General features: G+C 41.9%; 3 protein-coding genes across 4 annotated transcripts; all 3 read left to right on the forward strand.

Moving 5' to 3' along the window:
- Positions 1-2,630: 2,630 nt before the first annotated feature.
- On the forward strand, positions 2,631-3,011 carry RB195_002401 (uncharacterized protein; the record flags this gene model as incomplete). The annotated part of the gene is made up of 1 exon (XM_064199647.1): positions 2,631-3,011. One exon carries the CDS (start codon positions 2,631-2,633, stop codon positions 3,009-3,011), a length of 381 nt encoding a protein of 126 aa, XP_064055528.1.
- Positions 3,012-3,185: 174 nt separating this feature from the next.
- On the forward strand, positions 3,186-3,398 carry RB195_002402 (uncharacterized protein; the record flags this gene model as incomplete). The annotated part of the gene is made up of 1 exon (XM_064199648.1): positions 3,186-3,398. One exon carries the CDS (start codon positions 3,186-3,188, stop codon positions 3,396-3,398), a length of 213 nt encoding a protein of 70 aa, XP_064055529.1.
- A 578-nt stretch (positions 3,399-3,976) lies between these two features.
- On the forward strand, positions 3,977-15,825 carry RB195_002403 (uncharacterized protein; the record flags this gene model as incomplete). Of its 2 annotated transcripts, XM_064199650.1 has the most annotated exons (18): positions 3,977-4,168; positions 4,239-4,313; positions 4,379-4,642; positions 4,739-4,846; positions 5,331-5,407; positions 5,460-5,580; positions 6,502-6,658; positions 6,723-6,813; positions 7,097-7,180; positions 7,246-7,343; positions 10,872-10,899; positions 11,779-12,102; positions 14,264-14,370; positions 14,435-14,562; positions 14,618-14,776; positions 14,836-15,017; positions 15,110-15,224; positions 15,643-15,825. In XM_064199650.1, the coding sequence occupies 18 exons, from the start codon at positions 3,977-3,979 to the stop codon at positions 15,823-15,825; spliced, it is 2,493 nt and encodes an 830-aa protein (XP_064055530.1). The 2 variants fall into 2 exon arrangements, with proteins under 2 accessions (XP_064055530.1, XP_064055531.1); XM_064199649.1 differs by lacking the exons at positions 4,239-4,313; positions 5,331-5,407; positions 5,460-5,580; ... (1 more) ...; positions 7,246-7,343; positions 10,872-10,899 and having other exon boundaries at positions 4,058-4,168; positions 4,749-4,846; positions 6,483-6,658.
- Positions 15,826-19,955: the final 4,130 nt, after the last annotated feature.

Here is a 19,955-nt window from a genome sequence, read left to right on the forward strand (position 1 = left end):
ATATAGAAGTTCTGACTACGTAATTATCACACTATTTCTTTTTAAAAACACGCGCCATTGCAAACACTTATCAATTTTGATTCAAAGGCAATCTGACAGTTTTGTTATCAGTAAGTTCTGTGCATCTGTAAGCGAATGGGCTGCTTAGGAGAGCACGATAATAAGCTGGAGGAAACGAAATGTCGAAGCGATATATTTCAAAATATTACTTCAGAAACATTTTCTATTTGGATTTTTTTGCACCTCAGGCTGTGCTCTCCTACTCCACCCATTGGCAATCGCTGCAGAGCTGGAAGAACATTTTTTTGTGGAAATCTCATATTTTAGTTTGGAACAAGCCATGAATTAATCTTTTACAATTATTAAACAGTCGAAAGATTAGAGGCAACTGAATTCTAACGAAGACGAAATGATGAGTGTTGTTATTTTCATATGACCACTCCATTCCAGCTGTCAGGTAATACGATGAGATTTGGACTCTCTTGTATTTTGTGTTATATATGCAGTTTTAACAATAATCAGCACTTCTCTTTCCTTTATCATTCAGTAGCGCTGTTATTTAAGAGTCCTTGCTACACAGCTATCATGCTATATAATAACGCGCTTAGTCTGTGTGTGTGTCACGAAAATACTCCATAATGATGTAAAACTCTGCACCGGTGAGGTGCCGAACCATAGCCATGCGCCTGATAGGCGAGTGCTCTACCTTTCCACCATTGTCCGAAGCTGTGTAGTGACGCGTGTTATCTTTGATAAGGCAAGTTAGTTTCTGTCATATGTTAGAGGGGGTAAATATACTTTTATGTGAATGTATACTTCCAAGTTTGCAAACCATCATGCTGTATAATAACGGCTTACGACGAATACTATGGCGTCGGTTTGGTGCGCTGGATTCTCAACGCGGTAAAATTGGGTGAGACGAGTACTACGACGTCGAATTCGTGCCCCGAAGTCAGATAGCATTAAAATGGGGTGGGACGTGTCCCAAAGGGTTGAAATTGTGCGCCGGTGCCAGAAAGCTGTAGAGTAGGGAGAGACGGGTTCCACTACGTCGGAGTACGCGGGAGCCCCAACGCAGTAGAATGGGTTTCTATGGTTCCTTCACATATCTAATTCCCAGTATGTTTCCTTAACGCTGTTAACATCCTTTCTTCGAAAAAAAGAAACGCACGTGCGAATGGCAGCTTAGATGCAATACATAGTAGCCAACAGTTTAAGCGATCTGACGTAGAACGTTATTTTTATCACTACAATAGTGATATTAACGTTATTAACATTCCATGATAGCATATCATTCTCGCTAATAGTTGAGAACGGAGCAGACTCATACTTCGAACAATGTTTCCAAGTTGTGGAGGTTTGAGAGAAACATAGATGTAAAATTGAGCTGGATTGCTCTCAAAATATAGAACTGAGCGTTTAAGGAAAAACCATAAAATCTTTCATCTATGCTCAAATGTTCGGGTAGAAAACATTGAAGAATGCGTTGATAGAAAAAAGCAATTATAATTTTCCAAAAAATGTCGGTACTGTTATTTCTGTTATTTCTTATTGATCGGTGAAGGCGAGCGAAGCGAACACCAAAATAAGCCTGAAGTCCGGCTTTAGCCGGACGTTCAGGCTGGTCAGTTATAAATCCTAAAATGAACTGGAGGATGAACACTGACCATATTGATGGTAAACTTGACGGTGAAGTGATTGGTTCAATTTCTTTTCTATTCAATCGACATATCTCCACTAATGGAAACAAAATGTGGATATGACAACCACAAAATTATCGGTCTGCAGCAGTGACTACCAGCGAGTGGACCAAGTCACTCCTCGCTGGCGAAGCTGGACAAATACGTAAACCGCAGAGTCCGAACGAAAAGAAAGAATTTCGTATCGTTCTCAGGACGACACCATTCGACTTCAAATAAAATGAAATCTTTCTTTTCAAATTAATCAGTGCAGTGTTGTAATACTGGCACGAGGATCTAGCCGAAATTCCCATCTCTTCCTAGTTATGTAAAGCTACGAAAAATCATCAAGGGGATGCTTTTAGCTGCTTGAAAAGTTTTGGTCTTGCAGGAAAGTAACTAAGTGAATATCCACAGATTTTTGCACAGTAATCAAAATAGCCACGAATCTCCCTCATTCGAAGGATCATCACTGGTTAGTCGCGAGGCTACGTGGCGTGTCCCCAGGTGGTGGATAAGAGGCTAATCGCGGACCAACACCGACCTTGTGCCTGCCTAGAGACACGGGTGGATTCAGGGGATGGACTCGCTGTTTCTGCTGAGCAGCGGCTGACTCATGACTTCTTGTATCACGCACGTCGATCCGGCCAAAGGCTTCCAATCAAGTGACTGAAAGGTGCAAGGGAGACGGTTTGGGGTCGGCTCCAACAAATAAGCTTCACTTGTCCACTCTTGGAGGACAAGCGTTCTGCTACAAACCCGTGGGACTAGACGCTTGCAACCAGCCCATCGGTTTTAAAATTTAACGCGTGTCACAGTAGTAGAAAAGAGTCTCATGAACCCTGAAGAAAGCGTGGTACGGTAGCGCCAGGAAAGACGAGGTTGCACGAATTATATAGGCTACCGAAACGGAAAAGGACTAGGATGAGGATCTGTATTTATAACGCACGTATGCTTCCACCGGAAGCGGTCATTGAAGATCTGATGATGCAAGCCAGGAAGATTAAGTACGACGTCATCGGACTGACCGAGACGAGACAACGCCCCCCTCTCAACGCCGTATATGGAACTGGAGAAGAACTGTTCACAGGAAGGAACAGTAGAGGAGCTGGTGGAGTTTGCGTTCTCGGCAACACGAGTATGGAGAAGAACATCGACACTTTCGAACAACTAACGATCCGAATCGGACGTCTGCGGATAAGAAGACATAGTGCAACGTCAGCTTTGACTATCTTTGTCTTCAGTCCTCTCTACGCTGGAAGTGGGAGTCACTCGGTGGAGGGCACCGTAATGAAATTGACCACGTCATCGTCAGTAAAAGGTTTTGCTTGAAGGATGTCGCTGTTATGCCAAAGTTCTATACGGGATTGCACCACCGCCTCCACGGGGAAGATTTCGTTTACCCGGAGAAAGGACAAAGCCGCCAATTTCAGATAACGAAGTCCCAGAACTGCAGTGAACTAGGATCTCTTCGCTACGCTACCCGCCCTTCGGGAAGATTCCGCAATGGACAACATCGACGAGGAATACGACCGGCGCGTTGAACACCTTCACGACTGCAAGGCGAAGACTGTTAGTTTTAAGACCACCAAGAGACGCCTGTCTTTCAAAACTCTTGAGCTGATACGCCAGCGTGGAGCAGCAGGAGCCGCAGGCAACCAAGAACGCACGTCCGAGCTCGCAAGGATTTGCAGAGAGGTGATAAAGGAAGACCCTTAGAGAGAAGAGCAGAAGTGCTGGCTAAAGTTGCAGAAGCGGGAAAAGACATCCGCTATGCCCGTAGAGAATTCGCCAATCGCAAGACGAGGAGACTGCTCTTCGAAACCCAAAGGGAAGAACCATTGCACCGAGAAGTGGAGAAAATCATCTCTGACCTTTGCTCTGGTCTCTTGGATCATCATGTCCACTTGCCTTCTTGTTTCATTACCATCTAAGGGAAGACGGAGATGTCATTCTAGAAGTTCTCCCGTCCGAAGTACGACATGCTATCATGTCAGTAAGAAATCGCATCGTAAAAATCGGCACCCTATCCCGACAGAGTAGCACCAGAACACCTGAAGTACCTTCCGTCAGTACTCATCAACACCCTAGCGAGGCTCTTAATAGGTTACCCGTCGGAATGCAGTTCCTTCCAAGTTCCTAAATAGTGGAAGACCAGGACGACTGTTTCGTTGTATAAGAAGGGAGATCCACATGACATCGGCAATTATCGCTCAATCTGCTTACTGCCCTTCATCGACAAGACTTCACAAGAGTGATCCTTAATAGGATTGAAAAGTCTTGGATAAAAGACAGTCATGCGAGCAAAGAGGATTTCAAAAGGCAGCAGCACGATTGACCACATTCACAGTGTTTCGAAAGTATCGCGAGAGTACAAGATGCCTCCCTGTCTCACCTTCATCAACTTGAAGAAGGCCTTCGACTCAGTTGAGACGGAAGCGGTCATGGAAGTCTTGGACAACCGAGGCGTCCCTATTCAGTACATAAAGGTACTTCGAAAGTTGTGCAGTAACTTCACGACCAGAATTTCGCCATTCCACTAGAATCATTGACGTGAAGAGAGAGGTGGGACACGGTGATCCAACCTCACCTAGAATATTCGCAGCCTCGAGAAAGCTGGAATGGAACGACATGGTAGTCCATGTTGATGGTCGGCAGCTACACTATTCTGTTCACTATTCACTGTTCATGCGCTGCAGATGGGTATTGTATGCCTCATTCACGCTCAACGGAACGAGCATATCCGAGTGCACCAGCTACGTTTGTCTGTGTCGGGAAATAAACATGAAGAACGACCTGACCCCCGAGCTGGACAGGAGGAAACTAGTGACTTGGAGCGTAAGAGCATTGAGGATGTAATGAAGAAAAACATCCTGCTCCGTGCTCACCTCCTTAACACAGCACTTTCTGCTTTGACCTATGCTCCAGAAACGTGGGCACTTCGCAACCAGGAAGAAAATGCGGTGAGCGTCATCGAACGCTCAATCGAAAGAGTGATGCCAGGTGTATCCCTCTTCGCGTAAGTGAGAGACGGAATTCTAAGTTCCCACGATATTAAGCTCACTACAGGAATACCGGAAGGAAGATCCACTGGGCGGCTCTGGCACGGAAAAATGGAAGAATTACTGGCGCTCTCTCGACCAGTTCGAAGATCAACGGGAATCAAGGTAGTCAAGGTAGTCAATAAAAATAGCACAATTGCTGAAAATTAATGAATGGACAATTCTACAAGGTTCCCTTCAATTTTTTGACATTTTGATGAAATGTTGAGTAGGAATGCTTGAATCGTTTTCTAAGCGTAACTTCAAGTTATGTTGAAGGTGTAGGTTGTCATTGTTGTCTTATTTGCGAATATCTGACGAACTTTCACTTCTTTATCAATGGTATGCCTATTTTTTGGTACTTCTCGAAGATGGGAAATCAATGGCATATCAATTGTTCCGAAATTTCCATCTCAAGACAAATTAACCGTGAGTGAAGGTGTAACTCACAGTCGTTTTTTTCACTGTTCATTTATAGCATTGTAACTATGTCGCGAGGAATTTAGTAAAGTCCCTCTGTGGTACGTTATTCTATAGACATATCTTAATGCCTGGACAACGACGGCGCATTTACAATTAACGTCGTTAATTATGTCTATGTATGTCTTAGGGCGCGGCCAGCTCTTTCTACTTTTCCGTTTGTTTTCATGAGAGGATGGAGAGATTCGCAACATTCGAAATGAGGAGGTAAAGATAATATGAAAGTGTTACGTATGAAGAGTCACCATGCTGATTTCAGAGAAACAATTCTGGAGTTTTCGGGTATAGTTGCTACAGTGATGCTCTTCTGTGCCCGCTCTTTCCGCCCAGTCCTGCTACCACACACGGTTAGACCAAGTACAACCCCTGTGGTCGAAGAGGTGGGGGAGGAGGGGAAGCCACCTCCATTTCCGATATATCAAGAGACTTCCTTAAGAGTTGCACTTGTCTCGTGCTTCCTGAGCGTCCGGCAACTGAAAGGGAACAAACTTGTAATGGGTTCATAAAGTATTGGAGATAGTTTTCCAACGTCTTCTACATAGAACGAGTGTGAATAGAGAGAATACCACAGAAAAGCAATGTCACAATCAGTTAATACAAGAAAGTTAGTCTTCGTTGCTTTGGAAATAACGTGATAATCATTTCTACGCTATATTCGCTAACATTGAAGTGGCTAACACTGAAGGTCTAAGACATTGCTGCTAATTACTACACCCACGAGTTGCTTTTTTTCTTTCATTCTTTTACAATGTTATTCAAACCAGTTCATGTCGCAAAACAATTTTCTCACACGAATAAAAGAAGTGCTGTTTCATGTTACGGAAAATTTTCACTCACTTCTCCAGTCCTTCTGATCTTTGAAATTTTTGTCTCCTGTCAAAGCTTCCTAATAGCTCGAAAATCATAACTTAACAAATACAAATGTTCTGCAAATGATCATCTCTGGATCCAGTTGCTTTGCGCTACCGCACCATCTAAGCTGAGCCGGCCTCACAACTCACGTTTAGCTGTTATGGGTTCCTTTTTGCAAATATCCATCCTTCATTTTCTTTGATAGCCCTTTGCGAGCAGACGAACTTCATCACTGCAAACAACCACAATCAACAACTTACGTGTCAAGGGACAACCCCTTTTAACGACAGAAGAGCAGCGAAAGCAGATAACGACAATTAAGCTTCAGCTCGATTACATTTTGACAATAACATCCCTTTGACGGATATCCGAAAATCTGGAGTTGTCTGGAAATTCGCATCAGATTCCGACCATATCTAGTTGTTTTCAGTTTGACGGCACGGTTCCAGAAAAGGAGGCATGGAATTCACCATCAACCGAAGCCCGAATTAGCAGGTCTAAAAGACGACGAATGTAGAAAGAAGTTCCACCAACGGAAAAGGAAGAGAGAGGGTGACGCCGACTCTTTCACCAAATGTATTGGATGCTGCAAAGGAAACGCTTCAGGTTTTAGCACTGAGGAAGTTCGCCTTTGCATCTTCGAGCACCATATCCACGTAAAATTCTGCAGGTGTTACCCGCACTACTGGTGATTTCTGCCCGCAGAAGCGTCTTAGAAAGAAGTCGCTCCCCGAATGGCGTTTCAAGTGGGAGGACAAGAAGTGAGAGGACAACAACCCGAGAAAATCAACACTTCTACAAAAAGGTTATTGTGAGTAGAGTGATCGAAATATCGCGGTGGTATTCGAAACTCTTGCACTTCGCTTTTCCAAAGTTCGAAGCCGCTTTCGACTCTTCTCCGGCCACGCTCTCAGCGTGCTTTTCGCCGACGGAACTCCAGGAAAACTTACACGCTTGATTAACATGAATAGGAGAACAATAGGTCGATGCGGTTCGAACACCAGCCGGATATGGTACCACTGAAATTAGGGTAAGGGCTTACAGGCGGAACATCATGTACAACTTCGCCATCAATGACATCATACGAAACACAGTTGACCATTGTTCCGCCGATGTCGTTTTAACACGGTCTGCACGTTCTTGGGTAAACCTCGAGTACGCTGGCGATGTAGTATTATTCCCCTCTATTATAGCAATGCAATTTTGAAACATGTTGTGAACCTGAAATTAGCGGCAGCATGTGGACCGATCAATCAGATGTTAGGTCGAGACCCTCAAGGGGAATTTCAGAGTGGGTGGACAACCAATTAAACTTGTGGTTGAGTTCGCAGCTCAATAGAGGTTCATAGCAAAAATGCGCTAAAGCCATTTCGGTATACAACTCACTGACCAAATGCCTGGGTCAATGAGTGGAATGCCCATCTCCAACGAAGTCAAGCTGCAAGTCTTCAATTCGCCCGATCGTGATGTTCGACTCGGGGACTTGGACTGCACCATCTACAGTGATGAAAAAGCTTGACTGCGTTGAGAGAAAGCTGCTTAAACGTCTCTTAGGCTACTCTTGCCCGATGACTTGTCACAGCAAAGAACTTTACTCAGAAGTGGATATGGTATACAGGAGGATAACGCATGGAGAACAACATCATGTAGGTGGCCCCAAGTAGTCCCAGTAAACCGTCTTCACTTCTCCTGAGGAACGCGCGCAAACTGAAAAAGGGCTCTTGGTCGTAAAACAAAGTTCAAGACAGTGATGGCAAAAGAGGACTTGGGGACATTTGGCGTTAACAGGCAATTCAGTCAAGACGTATAGTTGCGCAGACTAAGAAATAGCGATGGGTAATACATTCTACGCGAGCTATGAAGGAAGATCGAACAGGATGGGCTTGGATATGTCTAAAGGCAAAAAGAAAACAAACGTTGTTTAAACACGATTCTGACGTGGCATGGATTTCGCATGAGAAACTTCTATACAGTTTCGTAGATTGCGAAGAATTACGTGGTCCTGCTCTCCGTAGCTCCGTAAAAAACGACCCGGAAGTCGCCGTTTTTCACTTGCCTTGCAACGCGCCACCCTTGTCCACGCGCCTCATCAACAAGGAGGATTAATAGGGTCTCTTCACCAGCCTATTCAACTTAAACTAATGATTAGACTGCTGAGGGCAACGCATCGTGTACATAGAGGCGCGTTCTAGCGCACCTCGCAATAATGCAATTTCCATCTCCTTTATTTCGACGATTACAGAGAGACGAACGAAACAACGTGATTTTCGGCAATCTATGAACCCTTACAGAACTTTTCCATGAGAAATCTAAGCTATGTCAGACGGCAAATCCCGATGAAGATGCGGATAGCCGTGTTAGACTGCAGCATCTTCTCGCCGTTTAAGTCAAAGTCATCCATTCTTTCATACCGAACAACTAGCCATGCAATCCCATGCATTTGACTCTACAATACTCTACTAATTGTTCCTGTACTTAATTGGTGATATACTGATTAGTAAGATGGATGTTTAATACAAACGGAAGTTGTCTCACGTACGCTATTTCTTTTGGTACAGCTCCAGCGTTGTGAGATACAGGTTACTAGTTACAAGGTTTCAGATCAAAAGGACCACCCAATAGGGACATTTTTTTAGTCAGTGGATCATCTCCTCAAAAGTGAATTTATAGAAAAAAAACAACAGTGGACAGAATTAGAAAAGCCGGAAATGAAAGAGATTCAGAGCACAAGTAATTTAGATAGTCATAACATACATAAAATACAATCATTCTATATAGCTTTTTTTCAAAACAAAAAAACGCTGATCCTGAAAGAAGACGTCTAGGGAGTTTAGGCATGGTTCTACAATGTGCTAAACAAACCAAACTGCACTATGTCAGAGTTCGTAGCCCAGAAGAAAAAACAAGTAAAAAGAAGTTGAAGGAGCTCAGGAAAAAGCTGCTATTAATGGTAGAAAGAAATTTCTGTCATTCAAAACTCTAATCATTGCAAATAAACAATACCAACAGTGTGGAAAATTCCGAGGAAATCGAGTGACGACACTCAGCTAGACAGCTCATCATTGCACATTTATAAATTGTCGCAGTTTGATGTCAAATAAATGCAACCGGTTTCAACGTCGAAACATTCTCCAAGTCATTAGTATTTCACGATTTTTTTTGAAGATCTCAAAATTTTGTTCGAAAAACCAACTTCGTTCTTCCTCTAAAGTCCGCAAAAGGAATGGTTTTTGATTTTCCATTCTTTAGAAATCCATCTTCTACGTGCGACACATCTTTTGAGCGTTATTGCATAAATTCGTCCGTACACTTTCAACAGCCGCAGCGTTGACACTGTTTGAGTACGCATGGATCGCTTTGAACACAAAAAATTGTGCCCTGCACTAGTTTGTTTGTGTTTATACTTGTTCAAACTATCCGACCGAGTATAAATGAGGCTCTAAAAACGTGGCGACACTTTTTCCTTGTCTACTAGTCGATTTTGTGCAGATCAGTTATCGACGGTCTGGTCATTCAGTCGGATGGTTGATCTACCTCGCGATGAGCCCTTGATAGCGTGCCGCAGTTCACTGGGTGGCAGCCACCGGGCGTGTCCGATGACCTCACACATCGACGGCGGCACCGGCCGATGGCGTCGCCGCGTATCGATCGCCCGCCACTGCCCCCACATACCAACACGGCGAGTCTAGCCGCCCAGACGTGTCGCTGCGGCGCGATACGTAACGTCCCCGTTCGGTGCACGTATCGATCGGCAAGAACCTTATCACATGGAATCCTTCTTATTATGAACATCCATAGATATATTCTAAGTCTTACCACCTCGTCTCCTACTTTGTTCTCCTTGTTCTTTTAGAAATTTCCAGGAATTCTTTCATTTGAATTCTAATATTCGCACAATATTTGCGTTCGTTAACTCCTAACATTGTGGATTATTCAACATTTAAACTTTTTTTTTTGTTTTCTTTCTGGTTTTTTTTGTGATTATGACTATGGCTGTTACATTTGCACTTCTTATGTCCTCTTTCCGAGCATCAAAGAGCAGCTCTCCTTTGTCAGTTTTTTTTCTCTTTTTGATTGGATAGAGTACAACTCAGCAAAGACGATGAGAGCATTAAAAGCAAAAATTCAAGGCAAGATTTAATCCTACCCATTTTTCATAGAATGCGTTGTTAGATCGAGATGAAATGTGATTTTCTGAATAAGAAAATGACCCTGGGACGACAATAATACCGATTTTCCCCCAAAGTCTTTAAAAATGCTGTTCTTGTTGTACAACAAAAACTACTTCTCCTTTTATGACCTTCTCTTGGGATTCTTTCTCACGTTCTCTCTTTGCCTCCTCTTCAGATGCGGTCGCAAGAAAAGAAGAAAGAAATGACATTTGCACACTACTTTCTACATTTCACACTTTTTACGTGTTTGGGGAAGTGGAAGTTAGAGAAAAAGCTGATTGCGGTAAAATCTCAGAGCGAATATTACAATTTGTCGCTTTTTCTGCATCCGAAAGCATCCTAGCAGACTTATTCCTCCGAGCTCATTCTACATTTTCTTATCTTTCACACGCTTCCTTTCCCCCGTTTTCCATAAATTATCTTTCGCTCAATTTTCTTGACCAATCAATAGCTTTTTTTGAACTCCCGAAAATGCTTGCTCTCAGGTTCAGGCAATATTTTAATTTTTTCGGAGAAGTTATTAACTATTTGTGTTAAGGACAACAGACAATCGACGCTCACTTTCTGTTATCCTCCTCAAGATTTCCTGAGGTTTTCATGAGTTTCTCCTTGGGAAAATATTACAAAAACATATAGGAGATTTCAAGAATATTTCGATACTAGGGTGGGAGACAGGTGGGCATTTATTTAAATCCAGCGTATTACGAAATTGGCGATGTTGAGGACTCTGTGAGTATATATGGAGTTCGGGATGTAAATTACGAGTACGAGCGCGGCACGGCTCAATTCCCCTTAATCATCCAGTCCCTTAAGGAAAGAAATGGTGTGGGATCAGCATAATTTCTACTAAGTACGTTAGAACACGTCACCGTTGTGCAGGGTGCGGCAGCTCTCTGAGTAATGTATTCAATGGTTTACTCGAAAGGGCTGGCGAGGAGATCTTATCGATTTTCGACCGCTCGCTTTCGGATGTGGCGCGTGCACGAGAAGAGTGCATTAATTTAGCTCGTAGAAACAAACGCCTTTTTCTGGATGATTAAGGGTATTGAACGTAGCCAGTCTCGCACTCGTATTCTATGCCCCGAACTCTATATTTTCTCACTTAGACTCAGTATTGTCAGCTTCGTAGCTTCGAGCTTTAAGCATTGTCCTAAGGTTTCATGCCATGATTGTCTTGAACTGCCATCAATTAGATATTTATCTTCCTAGATATTGTTGACTTCATCTCTCAGACTCCCCAAGCCTGATCTTTGCAGAGCTCGTTTTTGAGCAAGAACTGAAAAAGTATTTTCCAATGTATTTCGCGGATCTTTTCGATTAAATTGTCTAGCCCATTGTTGTTAGTCGAAGTTCTGTCGATTTCCTACGGTTTCTCTTAAGGGTTGAGGAACTCAAGGTCTCAGCAAAAATTCCTTTCGTCCTTCTCTGTTTCTTCTTCCACTGATTTTCTTCAACGATCAATTTGTTGTCTGATCTACATATCTGTACCGACATATCTTTTTATTTTATCTTCTTACCTTTTTTTAAAGCAAAACATTCCTCCACTTTTTTCAGTATGGCTGTTGTAAACAACCCGAGAGAGGTGGTTGCTATGTTGGACTGCATAGATTCCATGGTGGATGTGCTCGAATATCTACACGAATCGGGACGAAAACGTCGAACATACGTGCGACCGGAGCACGTCCCATTTCTAGAGACAAGATTCCGTGATTTCGACGAATATCTCTCGTCACAAACTCCGGAATCTTTTCTCCAGTACACGCGGTTATATCCAGAAGAATTTGAGCAGTTATTTGAGCATCTTGGAGGTCGACTTCACCACGCCTCCACTCATGCTGCTCCTATTGGCGCCAGGCAGCGGTTATGTATTTATCTAAGGTCAGTGTTGTACAAAAAGTGGGGTTTCTTCTCTTTCAGTAACTTTGGCTCTTTTCTTATTAGTATCTTTCAGTAGTAAAATCTTTTCCTTTCGTGTCCATTTCCATGTAGCCATCCTCAAGGATCCAGAATCCAGTTTCACTTGAAATGTGTTGCAAGGGATAATATTCACTCAACAATATGAGATTAAACATCTTTTAGCGCAATAATTCATGGAAGAAAATTTATGACTTCTGCAAAAGAAGAGAAAAAGAAGAAAATGATGAAGTATAGTTGGATCAGAACGACATGAATCTAGAGTGTAGCTGCGGTGCATTTGCGTACGCGCTCGAAACGGCGCGGTGGAAGGAGCAGTTCGAACCAAGGTGGGACCGTCGCAAACTGCAGCGATGGGCGGTGCCAGCAAGGGCCTCACCAGCATCTCCTAGCCGGTACGCTTCACAGGAGCGCCTCGAGAGAAGCCGGTCAAAACGACATGAAATATAGTAAGCTCAAAGCGACATGAAACACGTGCGCAATTGCGTACGCGGCTTGACTCGAGGCACTTTGGCGGAGCGTAGTGGCTGGGAGCGTGGTGAAACCCAAGCTGGCACCACCCACCGCTGCAGTTTGCGACGGTCCCAACTCTGTTCCGAGTGGTGCATCCACCGCGCCGTTTCGAGCGCGTACGCAAATGCACCGTACTGCTGCGACTCACTGCATTCGTGATACATGTCGTATTGACCCGACTATAAATGCTAGCTACTGCAGTTATTAGAATGCTATTTATTTGTTGTGAACACCATCACTAACTAGTTTTAATTTATAAAACAGTAACAAAATAAATTGTTTATATTTTGAAATTCCTTAAGGTATAATATTTTTGTGAGCCGTCACCCTTATGAATTCGAGGCTTCCCAGGACAGGTATCAAGAAATTCGCTAGTTTCGCGTAGTTTTCCCTTTTGGTATCTGCCCGAACATACGACACAGTCTCTCTTCCTTCCTTTCCGTAATATGTGAAGTCAAAAAAAAAGAAGCAAAAAAGTGAGAGTGCAGTGCAGAAAACAGAAAAGGAAAGAACAAGTTTTATTTTTCTTGTCTAGAAGTGCTGAAATAAGCTGAACAAGTGTGTCGCCGCTACGGCGACAGTGGATTTAAAGTAAATATTTTCAATGTCGCACGTACGGCGACAATGGAGTGCAAAGGATTGGACAAATTTGCCTTTTTTTGTAAGCTGAAATTGAGTGAGCGTTCTGAGTCGTAAAGTCATCGGAAAAGGTTTTTGCATTGATTTCAGTGCAAATTTTACGTGGTTCACCGCAATTCTTGACTTAATTTTAGAGCCGTTATTTCTTTAATATCAGATAAAGGCATCACCCCACGAATCTGAGGTGGTGCAGATTTCAGGTGGAGTATTCGTATACGGGATGGGAGAGTATGGAGAGGAGGGTGATTCCGTCCATTTCTTCCTAATTGTCGTAAAAAACGGCCCGGAAGATGCGGCGCCGCACAAGGCTGGCGCGCTCCAGTCGAACTCCTTGTAGAAAATAGTGCGCCAAAACGCCTGAAGCCGTATCTTCCGGGCCGTTTTTACGACAATTAGGAAGAAATGGACGGAGTCACCCCCCTCTCCATAGTCTCCCATCCCGTACAAATACTACACCTGAACTCCGTACCACCTCAGATTCGTGGGGATGATGCCTATAACCGAAGTTTTTTCTGCAATGATTTTTTATGCACCACATGAATTCACTTAAATGCATGTTTAAAATTACTTTTGTTCAATAAGAAGAATTCAGCACTGAAAAAGGAAACTATGGTTAGATACTAAAAATTAGTGAATTTCTTAAATTTACGTATTTTATTATTTAGCGCGTAATGCCGGTCATCAACAGTGTGATGGTCCTGTGTGGATCCCCTACGAATCTATTACCCCCCCTACAGGACCAAGTCGAAGGAACTTTCACTGTATATAGGTCATAATCGGAATGGCAGAAAAATATTGACCAGCAAAGAATTGCACGTTCTCTTCGCTGCAAGTGGTAAACATTGGTTGTACAGCAGATAGCATAAATAACCTAATAGTAGTAATAAAAAGGAGCTACTCAAAACCAACAGCGAGAAGAAAGATGCTATAAAATTTAGTTTACAAAATTCCAACTTCTTTATGCGTTTTGCAGATTTGTTGGAAATGGTTTCAATTTTACGAATTTGTCCGAGGAGTTCAGTTGTGGAAAAGCCACCGTTTCTGCGATAGTTTCCGAGGTTATGGAAGCAATTATAGAGAGTTAGTTTCCTATCTTCTCCTCTAATGCGATGTTCCTCCTCCAGTGAGATGTTGTGATTTCAAGGTGAAACACACAATGCCTTTCCACCCATCACAAGGCAGTATCTGGAAAAGGTCGCTGAAAAGACCCAAGAACTCTACGACTACCCTCGAGCTGTTGGGTTTCTAGATGGACGACATGTTGCAATTAAGGTTTGGCCACCTGGTGGATTGATCAAGGAATTCTACAGTTCATTTCCTACTTTAGAAACCTAACGGAGGAATCGAGGAGTACCTGAACTATAAAAACTTCCAGTCTATAGTTCTGCTAGCGATTTGTGACGCTGATTACCGTTTCCTTCTTTTCGATGTCGGATTACCAGGAAATCTCGGCGACGCCTCAGTATTCAGGAGCTCAAGCATTTTTGTAAGTGATTTCCACACAAGCTCAGGTTATCCCTATCCAGAAAAATGGGATGTTTTTAGACGTTCTTTAACGAATGTGATGACCTCTTTCCGGAAACTGCTGACCTCGGGAGTGTTGGCCCAGTACAATATCATATCCTCACAGATGATGGTCTAGGACAGGGTGTACGGTATATTGAACCGTTTCCGGGACGTTCAGCAGATACTGGAAGTAAGCAGAGGTTCAACAAGAAGCATGGATGGTAAGTTCTTAGAGGTTATTTACTAGTACTTTTGGTGGGAAAAGTTTGGTTTTGAGATTTTAAACTGTCCCCATAGAATATTTCGAGTTAAGCGCTCGTCGAGTGATTGACATAGCTTTTGAAATGTTGCAAAGACGATTCGCTGTCCTTCAGAAGCCACTGCAACTGGAACCAAACAGAGGTGGAAGATTAGTGACGTCCCTACTGGTGGGTGCACATTATTTTGACTTTAGTTTCTTTGTTCGTGTTTTTGTTTGCCATGGATGATGAAAGAATATTTGCACACCATCTGTCTTGCCTTCGATCCTTCTATCATTTCTTTTACATCAGTAACTGTTGTACTGGAATCAGAACACTACTTTTCCAAGTTTAAAGCAGCAAAGCAATTATAGGATGAGAAAGCCTGTAAAGAGCTTTTTTTCTGTTTCCCTAGTAATTTCTTTTGGATTCAAAATTCTATGCATGATTTTTGAGTATTCGAAAGATTTTTTAAAACATTAAGCTCTCCTAGTGGAATTGTTTCCGAACAGTTCTTCCCTCTGTAGTCACAGCCTTATTAAGCTGCAGTTTAAAACGCAATCTTTTGCAAAAATCACCATCTTCACATCAATTTCCATTGCTTTAGATCCTACACAATCTCGTGGCATACAAACAAGACGTAGCTGCTTACGTAGAACGGTATCCAGCACCGACCGAGACTCTCGTTGGACTTCAACCGATTCCTCAAGCCAGAGGGCCCGAACGGGCGCGGTTGGCAAGGGAGCGAATTGTGCAGCATTATGATAATCTATACGGTGTACTCATGTAGACGTGCCTTTGTATTCCGAACGGAAAGAAAGTTCTGTGACACCGCAGTACGGGATAACTATAATCGCTTTTTTAAACTTAGCATGTACATACAACTCCATCATTGTTTGTTGTTATTTTTGTTGAACAATATTTTCGATTGTTATTTATTTATTTGATCGTGGGTGCGTTTTATATACAAATCTTGATTTTGCTAATCTTAGTCCTGGAAATCAGCGAAAGTATGTCAATTCTTTCTTCGTTTTTTCCTTCCATGAAGGTATGAGGGTCATTCGACCATCTTTTAAAAATCTATTTCCATGGCCTACGACCATACAGTTAATACTGCTGACAGTAGGTCACAGTGAGATACAGAGGTGAACTATGTAGAAGATACGGTACTTTTCTTTAGTGGGGATTGGTACAACCATTGAAACCAATGACAAAAGAGCGAAATTCGCAATTTATCATCCCCTTGCTTTCTTAAGTTTTATTTCAGCAGATTAATTCTTACTCAGATCATTTCGTTGTCACCTCTTTTGCACGCTTTGATAATTGGTGAGTTTAATGTTACAACTTTAAGTTCGAATTATCAGAGAAATGTAAGAAGAGGATCAGTAAAAGTAAACTGCCGAAGACAGGAATCGAACCTGTGTCGCACGGCAGCCACGTGAAGAACTGACCACTATGCTACTTGAGCCAAAAACCATCCCTTAATTGTTTCAGAAAAGATTAATACGGATCTTTTCCTTTCCAGTAAGAGGATCGCCTCAGGATATTCTGATTCTTTTCAGGACTTTTCAAGAGAACTTTATTTGTGCTAGCAAAACAATACCTAGCTGTTCGATTATAAAACAGTATTGATAAGCAGATGTGTTACTATCAATCGAACCATACTGCGTAAACGGAATGAAAAAGTGTGTGCGTTCCTAGGTTCGACCCATATATTTATAATACATATTTACTTTTGTTTCAGCGAGGAGAAAAGGCTTTCATAAACTTCTGGAGTGTTGTTGGTCCTCACTGCATCCCTCCACTCTCCTCACCAACATACTACAAAAAACCGCATGTTAATAACTGCTCATTGTTGATTAATCTTTTTGAGCCGCAAGATGACTTGCTCGGGCCAACCTCTAGGCTCTTTGATCTGTGTCTTTATTCTCTTGAACAAATCTGACGTCATTTCCTCGTCACCGGAAGGAGGGCGGGGTCGGTGTGGAATCATCGGGTGTGCGTACGTTGTGAAACTTCTTATAGGTCCATTACGTTTGCGTATTAATATCTCAATCCGTGATTGTTTGATGACTTGATGAAAGCTATACAATGTGTGTAGACTCCTTCTGACGGGACAAGGGTGTCCTGCCACTGTTGTCGTGAAGACAATATGTCCATTCACCTATGAGCATTTATTTCAAAGCGATTTCATTTCTCCTTCAGAGTTCACGAACGTTAAAATGACGGTGGAATCGTGCAGCTTATGCGCTTGGGTTTTTTTTTCTGGATTTCGAATTATCGATCCCACACCAAGCGTCGTCAGCCATTCCGCTATCGGCCGTCTCAATGTCAACAAAGACAGTTAGCGGTGGTGGGTGCACCTGACTGGCTCGTCATTGCCGAAAAATTGGCGCGAACCGCAGCTGATCCCTCTTTCCAGCCGTGTTCGTTGTTACTTTGCGGAACTACCCTCAATTCTATTTTCTACTTGTTCCGCATCCATCTATTCACCAACTGTCCCATACATCAATAAACGTCCAGAAAACAAGTCTGTTATCAAATTAAATGACTGATGTTTACGAGTTTCTGCGAAATCGAGCTATTCTTCTCTTCATTTCTTCCGATTTCTTAGCGTCTCGTTCCTATGGGAACCTATTTTCATCTTTTTCTGATTCTAACTTTCGATGGATCTATGTAAAACGCCGATCGCTTCACAGGACGCCCTTCCCTACCTTTTAGAGTACATTCCATCCGTTTCTCAACGAACATTGACCTTCTAATTGACTTCCATCAATTTTAAGGCTTCTAAAAAATCACTACATGTCTCTGTATCTATGTTTTTCTCAAATTTTTATCATTCTTCTTCCTCTTCGTGCAATCCATTTCGCCAATTACCTTTGAATTCTACAACCGTTTCTTTTTCATGTTTCGTTCATCGTCCTAGTGGCAAATTACATAAACGTATTGGACTGAAAATGGGGAAACATTTCGAGTATTCCTACCACAGTTGTGTGCAGTACTGTCGTTAATGTTGTTTCGGTCTACAGCATTCGTCTGTAGCGGTTAATTCTTATATTTTAATGTTTTTTTTTACGGAACACAGAACTTCATGCAGCAGAATCGCTAATTCTTCGACAGAAGACGAAAAAGACGCTGATCCGCGTCTTTTTCGTCTTTTCTTTATAACACACCTCAATTTGATCTTTATTATAGAAGCTATACAACAATAGATCCTTGTGTGCGAGCTCTATCGATTAGATATAATTAGAACTCCTAATACCTACCACTAAAATACTTCTTGAGAAAAATTATTACGCCCACGCAGTAGTAGGGCTGATTCCGAGATAATTGCCCCCCAAGGATTCATGGTTTCTGAGGTGAATATTTATTTATTTATATATTTTTCGAAAAGTAAAATGATAGTTAAGTATTCCTTATCTACACACTGTTGGGAACAATTTGATAGTTCTCACAGCTGTAATATCATAACTTTGAAAAACGTAAAAAATTGACTAATGTAACATGTTCCGACTCTAGCAACGATCGACATCTGCAAGAAACTATTTGTTGTATGGATGCCCTTGTCTCTCGACTTTCTACCTCAACAAATTTTTCGTTTTTTTTTTTCTCTGCGGCTAAGGTTATTCCTTCAGTGTGTTACAATACTTATTTTCATATTTGGAAGTTCAGAAATTGCTAATAATAGAGGTAGAAACAACAATAGAGGTGTCTTCTATCGGCACAACACAATGGAGAACATTACTTGTCCTACAAATTGCTCCAATTTATTCTATAATATGTCTCGGCTGCGGCCAGTTTTGAACCTGCGAAAATGAAAAATTTCCTTCTGTTTTTACAAAAAAGTATATTTTTTTTGCGATTTATCAAAAACTTCTTCAAATATCAAGTGGATATGTTTTTCAGGAAGAAGAGATCTATTCAAAGGTGTTGACTTCAAAAAATTCTGTCTCATCCAAAATTTCATCACAAACTCTTACTGCCTCTATGGAGGATCATTGTCATCTAGGGACGCCGACCCTCCAGATTCCTTGGGACACACATCGAGCTACGGCTGTGTTACCGCACTGATTACTAAATTTGAATAGAATAGGATAACCACAGAGAAGAATGTTGTACCTGCAGAGCGGTATTCTTCAGAATTGTCTGTTTTTATTTCTTTCTTTGTCCCGTTTATTTTTTTAGTTGTACTTGCATTCTTCGGTTATCGAAATTGAAGTGAAGTCATCAAATCAGAGAAATAATTATGATTACACAATTTTTCTCCGATCTCTGGAATGGGGCAAACAAATGACGCAACAAAATGAAGCACCGTTGACGTACAAATATGAATAGAACTATCAAAATGTGAATTCAGAATTAAGTGAAGAATCCGAAGCTTAGTAAGACAGAGCCCCAATTTCATTATCGGAACCTGCAATTTGAAGAATAAAGCAGACTATCTTAAAGAATTTCGTTCCGTAAAAGAAACATTCTTCTCTGCTGTTGTTCTGTTCTTTTCAAATCTGGTAACTAATCCGATAACACAGTTGTCTGATGTGTCGCATAAGGAATTTGGTGCGCCAGCGTCCCTAGTTGAATCTTCCATAGAGCCTGTAAGAATTTGTGATGAAAATTTTGATTATTCAGAACTCTTCGAAATCAAAGCCATTCAATAGATTCCTTCCTCCTGAAAAACATATCCACTTGATATTTGAAGAAGTTCTTGATAAATCGCAAAAAAAAAATAAGCTTTTTGTAAAAACAGAAGAAAAGTCTTCATCTTTGCACGTTCAAAACTGACCGCACCCGAGACATATTATGGAAAAAATTGAAGCAATTCATAGAACAAATACTGTTCTCTATTGTGTTGTGCCAGTAAAAGGCAACCCTAGTTTATTAGCGGTTTCTGAACTTCCAAAAAGGACAATAGGTATTGTA

Source organism: Necator americanus, chromosome IV (genome assembly GCF_031761385.1).
Source record: "Necator americanus strain Aroian chromosome IV, whole genome shotgun sequence".
NCBI lineage: Eukaryota > Metazoa > Nematoda > Chromadorea > Rhabditida > Ancylostomatidae > Necator > Necator americanus.